Here is an 11,051-nt window from a genome sequence, read left to right on the forward strand (position 1 = left end):
AAGAGACACACACACACGAAAAAAAGTCCTATTTGCCAACTCAGAGCTCACCAGAACAATCTGTTTCCCTCGATTTCATTTATTTCAAGAAAAAAATCTGGTAATTCATCAGAAGTCAGAATTCAACTTCCTATTTTCTTTCCCAAACAGGCAAATTAATCCCGTTCCAAGCTGCATGCCAGAGCGGAGCTGTCCCTAATTGCACTAACACACGGGGGGCTGGAAGCTCTTCTCCCTTCATCTGCCCACTTTGCCCAGTCTGTGGTCAGTCTTGGGGTCAGCAATGATGGCCTGCACGGCCACGATGGCTTCGTTGATCTTGGTCTGCAGCTCGCGGAGCTCCTCGATGTGCAGCAGGCGCAGGATCTGCGCAGCCTCGTTGATAACGGCGTCTGGGGAGGGCACACAGAGGAAATGCAGTTATCCACAATTTTATTCAGCTTTTTATGCATCATTTTCAGCTCACAGGAGGGATTTAAGGGAGTTTTAGGGGCCTGCATGGTGTTGCTGCTGGTGGTTTCCAGGGTGGAAGCAGGGAACAATTTTCTGTGCTGCTGGAGAGGGATGGGGTGGCCTCCAAAGCTTCCCCACCGTCCTGCAGCCCAGGGGCAGGGAATGAGGGAATCATAAAACTAAAGGTTTTTAATACAAAAAACCCAAAAATCAAACCAAACCAAAAACAAACAAACAAAGAAAAAACCCACACCAAAAAAAAAAAACCCAAAACCCCAAAAAAACACAAATAAACCCCACCCAAACAAACAAAAAACTGCAAAAAAACGAACCAAACCAAACCAAAAAATCCCCCAAACAAACAAAACAAAAAACAAACAAAAAAAACCCACCAAAAAAAACCCAAACCCCCCCAAAAAACCTTCCATAAACACAAAAAAGTTTAATTCACAACCCCTAAAAAACTTAAATTAATATGAAAATAAAATATACAAACAAATTAAAAAATCATAAATGTATACTTCTATAATTAGAAACAAAAATATACATTAAAGAAATAAAAAGATATCCTAATAAAATAATAAAAACTTAAATAATAAAACAAATATAATTATATAAAATAAGAATCTAAATATTATAATGAAATTTATAATATAAAAATATAATTATATAAAATAAATTGAAAATTCAATTATTAAAATTGCATAATAAATTTGTAATATATATTATATAATATTTATAATTTAATATAATATAATAAATTTAAAATGCAATGTATAATACAATATATACATATAATAACAACTTATTAATTATATACATTCACATTACAATAAAATCAATAAAAATAATAAATTAAAAACACAAAAGGCTGAAAGCACCTTAAGGATCATCTCATTCCAACCTCCCTCTCCAAGGCTGGTGTGAAACGTTCCAAGCAGTGATTTAAGTAATGTGGAGCACAAGTGAATCCTGTTGAGTCCCAGGTCACCTGGCTGGCTGTTCCTTATCAATAATCCCACAGGTTTTTCAATAACCCATCAGGTTTATCAATAACCCATCAGGTTTATCAATAACCCATGAGGTTTATCAATAACCCATCAGGTGCTGCCAAGCTGAGGTGCCTGGGTGGGATTTTGGGAAAGAGGAGGCAGCTGCAGTGCATGGAGCAGCACAGCTGTCCTCTGCTGGTAGCAGCAGGATTTACCAACAGCAGGATGCATTCAAAGCTGTTATTTCAACAGATTCCAAACAGACTGGATTGAGGCTTTGCTGTTCCAAACCCAAAATGCTCAGGGATGCTCATAAATAACCAGCTGGGAGGGAGGAATTCTTTCCACCGCAGGGTTTTTTACTGCCCACATCAGCTCTGGATCTGACAGTAATAACTCTGTCAAAGGCAAACATTCCCATTTAAAAGTCACATTAGGGGCAGTGCTCACCTCCCGTGTCAAATCCAAGAATGTGCTTTTCCAGAGCAACAGGCAGACCCTGGAAAAGGAAAAAAAAAGTGTTAAAAATGTCATTTAAATGTCGGTAAATCAAATCAACTACTACAGCAGGTATTGGGGAAAAAATATGGGTTTTGCTTAGACAAAAATGTGTGAAAAGTTTGAAAAGTGTGAAAAGTTGATTAAACAACTCCCTTTGTGTCCTGAAACACCAAACCCTGAGCGTTATTACAGAAAAATCTTGCTGCTTAAGAATCCCTCAGTGGATACACAGCGCCTGCATTCAATCCTTAAAAGGCCAACAGCAGGACTGGGAGCCATCACCCAACCCTGCAGCTCCCCAGGAAAACAAAACTGAGCTTTCTTAGAAACTCCTGCCTTTCAACAGCTGCCAGCCTTGCAGCAGGGGCTGACTGCAAAGAGCTGCAGAAATTCTCTGTAATCAACTTTTGCTGAGCTCACAACATCCCCACAAGCATCTGCTCAAGTGTTAAGTTTAGGAATGAAGGGAAATATTCCATTTTCTGAACATTTTATCTATTAAAACACTCCAAGGCAGAATTTATTAGTGGTGATTTCTGAGCATTGCTGTGTTTCCTTTGTGCAGCTGCAGAGGAGTGGTCACACTAAATCTTTACTCAGGGAGCTTCAACATGCACTTAAAATTAGATTTAAACATTCCAAATGCCAGAATTTGCTTTTATCACCCTCAGCAAGTTTTGTTTTTTTTTCAACATTTGCCAAAAGCCTTGCATTTTGCACAACAAAAACATCAGAGTTCAATACCATTAATTTCTGCAGGGATGGGGCTGTAAAGCTTTTAGACAGTGAAAATTTCCTTTAAAGGCTTTTATACACATGGAAAAAAAAAAGAATCTGAGCTGATCAAAACACAAATTAAACACAAACTGGTGGCTGCAACTCATCTGCAAAAAGTGGGGTTTTTCCATGGCCTTTATAGTAAAATCCATGTTTTACTGCAATCTTAAAAATCCATCTCCACTGTTAAAATTGGTGATCAAAATGCCACTAAAGCCACTTCAGAAAGATTCCAGAAATATCAGACTTCCTACAAGGATTTTTTTTTAAGAATTGAGGTTTGTACTTAAGGTTCCTGCCAGCCTGGGGGGTACTGAGGAAAAATTGTCATTTTTTGTCTTTTTTTTTCTCTCACAGTTCTTTGTGGATAAATTCCCCAAGGTTCCTCCAGTGTCACCTGCTAGCAGGGAATTCTTTACTCTCCCTTCTTCCCACACTTTGGAGTCTGATCCTTTTTAGGGAACTCCCTTTGGAATCCCCTCAGCCCATCCTACAACAAGCTCATGATCCTTCAAACAGGGAATGAACTAAAAAAAGAGCAACTTTTACATCAGGAACTGCACACACAACTTCACTTCCAGCCTCATTCCCTACAAATCTGATTTATGAATGCTGCACAAAAATGTGGCCATTTACAAATCAGTCAAAACCTGAAGAATAAATCTAATTTTACTTTTTTTTTTTTTTTTTTTAAGATATTGATGGTCCCTCCTTGCACAGATTTTCGTGCTTCTCACCACTCCCTTTTCTCCACACCCCTTGGAATGTGGCATTCCTAAGGAAAAAACACTCCCAGGTTATCTCCCAGGCAGAGACCTCTCAGCCCTGCTGATGCTTTGGAGATCTATCAAAAATGAACAATTCCCTGAGATAAAAAAAAAAAAAGAAAATCCCATTTTGATTCCAGCTGTGCAGCTATGAAAACAACAACTAAAAGCTGCTTTTTATTAACATTACAGAACCTTAAAATGAAGACAGCAGGCTCAGCTGTTTTCCTATTTTCCTGCTCTTTGAACAGTTTTATGGATTTGCAGGTCCAAAGCTTTGATTAATGAATAAAGAAATAAATAAATCATGGATTGTTGTGAGCAGCTGCCAACAAAAATGAAAGAATTTGGGTTCTTTGAGCAGATGCAGCTGCTTTAGCAGGGACACTCATACACCTGCAGGGCAGGTGAGGCTGCCTTTCCCAAATTCTGGAGAGATCTGGAATGATGAGGAAACCCCAAACTAAAAACCCACAGTCATCCCCTGGAACATCTTCCCAACAGCCAGCTCGTGGTTAGCAAAGAATTCTGCAAAAATCTGACTTTAAGGGCAGAAATTTCCTTCACTGCTCCTTTTTTTTTCTTGGGAAAGAGAGAAGGGAGGAGCTGGATGTCCAACATCCCATTCCTTGAACAAATATGAGGTGTCCATATGAAAAACATCACTCCAAACAAGGAAAATTTAACTTCTTTATGGTGCCTAATTCCAAGGAAAAGCCAGGCCACGCATTTCCCCTCACTCTATAGGACAATCAGGATAATCCTGTGGAAAATAACTCAGGGAAGAGCTTTTCCATGATTTCTCACACAGGTGTGTTTGTATTGACATGGAACAAACCCAGCTTTGTGTCCTGCCCTCCACAATCCCCTGATCTGCTGGAACCAGCATGGTTGGGATACATGAAGCTGCCACCATCCTCCTAAATGAAGTGTTGGAACAGAAATGGTTTTGACTGAGGGGGACAGAGCTTTATCTTCATTAATTAGCATGGATAATTAAATCTGGCCATGGGTACAAACCTCCTTGGACTGGCTGGCTTTGGCTATGGCATCCTGTGTCAGGCGCTCCTGAACCAGAATCCGAATTGCCTGGGAAAAACATGGAAAGGGAACAGGAATTAATTCATGTCCTGAGGCATTTCTCAGTAATTCCAAGGGAAAAAGAGCCACAATTATAACCTCAAACCGAGGTTTTTTTTAAAATATTTTTTCCAGCCCTTAAACCTTTCCGTTTCGGAATAATCGTGGCATGTAGGATCTCACCCAGGTGACAGAACCAGAAGTGACAAGGACATTGATTTCACACCATTAATTCCTGCCCTTCCTGGGACAGAAGCTGCAAAATACAAGGAACAGCCTGGAAATGTTGGGATTTTTAGCCTGGAGCAAGGGAGGCTCAAGAGGGTGACAGGAGGGGGTTCAGGATCTCCTGGCAGGGAACAGAGACAGGACAAGAGGAAATGGCCTCAAGCTGTGCCAGGGGAGGTTTAGGTTGGATATCAGGGAAAATTTCTTCCTGGGAAAGGTGGACAGGCACTGGAAAGGGTTTCACAGTGGTGATATCCCCATCCCTGAAGGGATTTCAAAGCTGTGTGCATGTGGCACTTGGGGACACGTGGCAGTGCTGGCAATGGTTGGGCTCAATGATTTAAAGGTCTTTTTCCAAGCTAAACAGTTCCATGATTCCAAAATGAGCTGATCACAGCCCCAAAGCAGCAGCACCAATCTTCTTCTCCTGAGTTCTCACATCTTTAACTCTGCAGCAATGCAGCTCCTCTGGGAAGGAAATGCTGCCTGGGGATGGAAATCCTGCCTTGGGACAAAAATATTGCCTTGGAAAGGAAATGCTGAATTGGGATGGAAATGCTGAATTGGGATGGAAATGCTGCCTTAGGAAGGAAATGCTGCCTTAGGAAGGAAATCCTGTCTTAGGAAGGAAATCCTGTCTTAGGAAGGAAATGCTGCATTGGGAAGGAAATCCTGTATTAGGAAGGAAATCCTGCTTGGGGAAGGAAATCCTGCCTTGGGATGGAAATCCTGCCTTGGGATGGAAATCCTGCCTTGGGATGGAAATCCTGCCTTGGGAAGGAAATGTTGCCCTGGGAAGGAAACGCTGCCTTGGAAAGGAAATGTTGCCTTGAGATGAAATTCCTGCCTTGGGATGGAAAGGCTGCCTTGGGAAGGAAATGCTGAATTGGGATGGAAATGTTGAATTGGGATGGAAATGCTGAATTGGGATGGAAATGCTGAATTGGGATAGAAATCCTGTCTTAGGAAGGAAATGCTGCCTGAGGAAGAAAATGCTGCCTTGGGGTGGAAATCCTGCCTTGGAAAGGAAATGCTAAATTGGGAAGGAAATGCTGCCTGGGGAAGGAAACGCTGCCCTGGCAAGGAAATGATGAATTGGGAAGGAAATCCTGCCTTGGGATGGAAATGCTGCCTTGGGAAGGAAATCCTGCTGCCAGCATCTTTTGGAGGTAGTGAACCTCCTCCCACATGCAAAACAACCTAGAGCAAGGCTTCCCAGGCAGGCTAGGAAAAGACTGAGAGCAGAAAGGAATCAATTTTTGAGAGCAGAAAGGAATCAATTTTTGAGAGCAGAAAGGAATCAATTTTAGCCTTGGGAACAAGAGCAGCCTTGACTTTGACAACCCTGGTGCTCATCTGTTTTCCCTGGCTCCAGCACATGGGGTGAAATCTTATCAGAGCTATCAGTTACTGATACCTCCAGCTCCAAATGCCTCCAAAAATAACTGCAGGGACACCATGCAGGCAGATTTCCACAGGAAAGGAGAACTGGCTCTGTCAAACACATTGCTCAGACTCTCCCTGATGAGCAGCCAAAAGTGACAGAAGCAGCTCTGTGTTTCTCCCCCAGGATTTCTCCCAGTTTTGGTCATGATTAAAGTTGAACTGATACCAGAAAGTTGTCACTTAAATACTTCTAGCAATCTGTCACTGAAGGAAGTGGCCTGGACAAAGGAATGGTTGGATGGGGAGTTTCATTCCAGCAGTGAAACCAGACCTTTGTGGAAGAGAATTCCAAGTGCTTTTGGCATTAGGAAATATCCAACTGTGTCCCACAGATGCTTTCTGATCCACTTGCCAGGTTTAAATGGGATCTAAATCTCTGCCAGATGTCTGTGCTGTGCCTGCACCCTCTGGCTCTCCCTAAATCCACTCCTGAGTGTGCAAGCCTGGACAGGGATCAGAAATTCCCTGCAAACCTGCTTATGGTGGGAGAGAATTTAAGATTTTGACACCTTCTAATATCATCATCTCAACCCAAAAGCAGCTTTGCATTGCTCCTGGAATGGGGATTTTTCACTGCAGGATTCCACTCTTGCTGGAATTAAAAGCAAGAAAATTCAGGCTGGTTTTGCCCAAATCTGTCTGAAAAAAAAGATGTGGAAATACAAATACATTTATGCAGAATTATACAAATACATTTATGCAGAATTATACACCCAGTAAAGTTTGCTTTACTTCGTGTATAATTCTACATAAATTTATTTAAGCAGAATTATAAATTCTCTAAAGTTTCTTTCAAAGAAGATCTGAAGGAATTTTGATAAGAGCTGAGCTCATTCAAGCTGCAAATCCTCAATATCACCACACTCAGAGTCTCCTCTCCCTACCTGATTCCCTTTTCACTGATTTTTGGGGGGGTTTGAGTGGTTTTTGGTGGGGGGTATGAGATCTCCATGCTCCTTAAAGATTGAAGAAAAATATTTTGGGAAGGGAAAGTAGGAAACCATACTGGAGAGAAAGGGAAAAAATGGATGGAATAACTGCAGGCTGAGAATTCCTTCAAAAACCAGATTATCATTTCCAAGAGTTACAGACTAACACTAAATAAACCTCAATAGCCACAGCTTTTGGTTTCTCCAAAATAACTTTAGCAAATATCACAACTATTGCCATGAACAGAACTTTATGAGTTTTCTTTTAAAGTTAAATGCTTTTCTTTTTATTCCAAACCAAACAAAGTTTATTCCCATAGTATGACATGATCAAGTAGGAACTTGGGATTTTTTACTCTCATCAATAATGTATTGTTTATTTTAACCCCAAATCTATAAAGTTCCACCAGAAATCAGAAAATTTCTTAAAGACATAAAAAAGATGGTTTAGAAAATTAATCAGCTTATTTAGTGCACTTAAAAGCACTAATTAATTACAAAATTTAAATTAAATAATGAAAAGGAGTAAACAGTTCATAGGACCAAAGGAAAAGGAAATTTTTAACAGTGGCTTCTCCCTTGGATGTTGTTTTAAAACATCTTTGGCATCATTAACTTTTAAATTTTCAACTTTCTCTGATTTTTAGCACTGAACAGAATTTTCTCCTTTGAGGATGTTCCTTAAAGAACTCAGCTAAAATTGTTGACCAGGATAATTCTCCCTGAATTTCCATGAAATGTCCTTCTTATCCACTTGAAAAGACACAGAAATTGGTTTTTTTTCCTATCTTTGCCTAAAATTCATATTTATCAGTAACTGCACCTCAAGCTATGAACACACACCAGGCACTGGGGAAAAGAAGAATAGAGGTGGGAAAAGTGTGAAACTCACCTTGAGCATCACCAAGTAATCATCATGTCTCTGGATCTGAAGCAGATTAGCCAAAGCCATCACTCCAGCCTTGAAATCAGGATTATTCACTGGAAAAAAGAAGGATTATTGGAAAAAAAAAAGGATTATCATTAAAAAATTATGATAATTTATTTTGGTTTCACTGATTCCCAGCAGGCAGAAATGTCTCCCTCACTCCATGACATTGGATTGCTCTTCAGGATGGACAAGGGCAATTCCTCAGCACCCCTGAAGTGTTCAAAAAACAAGAATGTGGCACTGGGGACATTATTTAGCGCTGAATGTGGCAGTGCTGGGTTCATTGTTGGGCTCTGTGATCTTAGAGGGCTTTTCCAACCTTAACTCCATAATTCCAAGCAGTGAGGAAACAATTTGGCTGCAGAGGAATTAGCACTGGGCTGCACAGCCAGGAAAAGTGTTTGAAAATATAAATGACAGGCAGGTATTGTCTGCTGTACATTATTTGTACATTTTTATTGTTTTGTATCTTTTTATCCTTGCTGCTGGTGAGGGCAGGATCAATCCCTGCCTTTTTGGAGATGGAGGAATGGAAGAATATTAGAAGATTTAGGATTGATCTTTAGCAGCTCTTTCCCACCACTTCCATTTATTGTGACTGTGCCTAGCAGGGAAAAAAGAAATTGAAATTATGATGACATAACAGCTGGGGAAGAAAAAGCCAACATGAAATCCCTGACAGCATGGAAGTAACCAGCCTGCCACCATGTTTCCTTGGATATTTTACTTTTCAAGGCATCTTGCTACTTCTCCGTCACTTAAAATAAATAATTATGATTTACAGAGCAGAGCTGTTCATGTAAATGTTCAGATCTGCATTCCTAAAGCTTTAAAAAAAATCTACAACATAGGATTAACCATCTGAGGAATACCCAGGCCGTGGAGCACATCCCCACCCAGGAGCTTGTGGCACACTCACCATCCAGGTTAATCAGGGGCTCTGCATTTTTTGCTGTGTTGTCTGCATTTTTAGCACCATCAGGGGTGGAATCCTTGTATTTATCAGCTGCAAAATGAGGAGGCAAACACAAAAATCATCAGCATTAATGGCAAAAAGAAGTAACTCCAAGTTTAGCGAGGAGCTGTGGTGTTACTGATGGATTTTTGGGGTTTGGTTGTTGCTTGTGGGATTATAAACTGAGATTTCTGCATTTATAAACTGAGGTTTCTGGGTTTATAAACTGGGATTTTGGAGCTCCCCGTTAATGATACCAAAAGCTGCCACTCCTGTGAGCTTCTCCAGGAGCTCCCAGCCTCAGAGCCTGCTCCAGACTTTCATTTAGGGCAGGATCCTCTTCATTACAGCCTCACCCCAGAAGGCTGAACAAGTTCTGGAACCCTGGGAATTGCTGAGAATTTCAGACTTTCTGTGCTGCCAGGCTCTGACCCCCGGGAGAACACTGCACTGACCTGAGGCCCTGGAGAAGCTTCCAGAATGGAATGGCAGAACTGGGATTGTGGGTGTGGGGTTTGGATAGAAGTGTGTGATATCACAGGGTGGGAAACTCAGAGTTCAAGGGTTTAGAATATAGCAATATATAAAAACAAGATGGAGGTTTTAGGGTGAGGCTGCTCCTTCTTCTTCACCTTCTTCTCCGTGGGTTTGGGTGGTTTTGTGTAATTGGATAAAAAAGTCCCTGTTGCAGCCATGAGTGATTGGATATTGGGTTAAAAGTGAAAATAACTGAGGTGTCATTTCTTAACTGGACACCTAAATTAACTGGACACTTAAGAATTAAGTTTATCCTTAACAGGCCTTGTAGAGAGAGCTGGGGCTCCATTTTTAGTTTGTTAGAGTGAAGTGCTGCAAAACTCAGGGTTTGTGAGACTATGGCAGAGATAAGAACTAACAAACATCTGAGTCCCTACAGGAAATATCATGATGCCTTGTTCAGGCTGCCCTAGAGCAGAGGCTGGATGGAGCTCCAGAATAAAGCAGGGATTCATTCAAAGCATCTCCTCCCATGGATCCACCTTGGGCAGCACAACCCAAAATGGCCACAAAAATGGACAACTGGTCACAGGTCTCTCACTTTTATAAGTTCTGCTCCATTTGCACCTTGCAGTTCATTGTCCCATTCCAGCTTTAGCCCCTGCAGTCCCACCCTGCTTGTTTTTCTCTCTCCAGCCCACGGGGGTTTGTGCTCCGGGGCTGAGGTTTGGGTCATTTGTCCTTGGTGCCCAGCTGGAGCAGGAATTGTTTTGTCTCCCTGCTCTGTGCACAGAGCTCAGAACTGCACCTCATCAGAACCATCCCCTGATATGGAGCCCAGACCCTCACACTAAAGCAGCACAGAATGTGAAAAATAGAAAAGCTGAACCTGAGGCATCACTGTCCTGCAATTTAATCCTATCCCTGGCAAAAAAGAAGCAAAAATTTAGCAAAAAAGCTGCATCTCCAGATCTGCCCTTCTAAAATCCTCTGCCTTGAGCAGGGAATCAAGAATTGGGAAATGATGTTGGTCCTGATGAGAAAATAAAACATATCCATTGTTTGTTTCACAGCCCACACTGGGATTTCCAAGCCTTTGGAAGATGGAATCTCCTGAACTCCTCCTTTTTCACACAATCCCAAGGCATAGGCAGCTCATTTTGCCCATCCTGAGGGACTGAGGATCACAGCACAGGTATTTGTATCCCATCCCTGCAGGAATTACGGGAAATGGAAAAGCAGCACTTTGGCTGTTGTTATTTTGCCACCAGTAATTACATTGTATTCCCACTCCCTCCATAAGGAAATGGAACTGCTGTGACTTGGGGAAGATTTAACTCCACTTTTCCAGAACTTTGTCCTAGTTCCCAAGGCTTCCACATCCACTCCTTGTTAAAAAAAAAAAAAAATTTAAAAAGTGTCTAAGAATAACTTCTCTGAATAAATTCAGTACTAAATATAATGCACTTAATATCCTTCAGAGGAAGTTCTCATCAAGGCAATCCCACAGGGAGA

At 41.3% G+C, this 11,051-nt stretch overlaps 1 protein-coding gene across 1 annotated transcript in view; it reads right to left on the reverse strand.

Annotated features, from left to right (window-relative positions):
• Positions 1 to 26: 26 nt before the first annotated feature.
• The window catches only part of RTRAF (RNA transcription, translation and transport factor), an 18,576-nt gene continuing 7,551 nt past the window's right edge, over positions 27 to 11,051 (reverse strand). Inside the window, exons 4-8 of the mRNA XM_059474836.1 lie at positions 9,024 to 9,110; positions 8,066 to 8,154; positions 4,511 to 4,579; positions 1,896 to 1,944; positions 27 to 392 (exon numbers count right to left, since the gene is read on the reverse strand). Coding sequence (XP_059330819.1) covers positions 238 to 392; positions 1,896 to 1,944; positions 4,511 to 4,579; positions 8,066 to 8,154; positions 9,024 to 9,110 — 449 coding nt within the window. The 3' untranslated portion in view covers positions 27 to 237. The remainder of the gene's footprint in view (positions 393 to 1,895; positions 1,945 to 4,510; positions 4,580 to 8,065; positions 8,155 to 9,023; positions 9,111 to 11,051) is intronic.

The sequence above is a fragment of the Ammospiza nelsoni genome, chromosome 6 (genome assembly GCF_027579445.1).
Source record: "Ammospiza nelsoni isolate bAmmNel1 chromosome 6, bAmmNel1.pri, whole genome shotgun sequence".
NCBI classification, from domain to species: Eukaryota; Metazoa; Chordata; class Aves; order Passeriformes; family Passerellidae; genus Ammospiza; species Ammospiza nelsoni.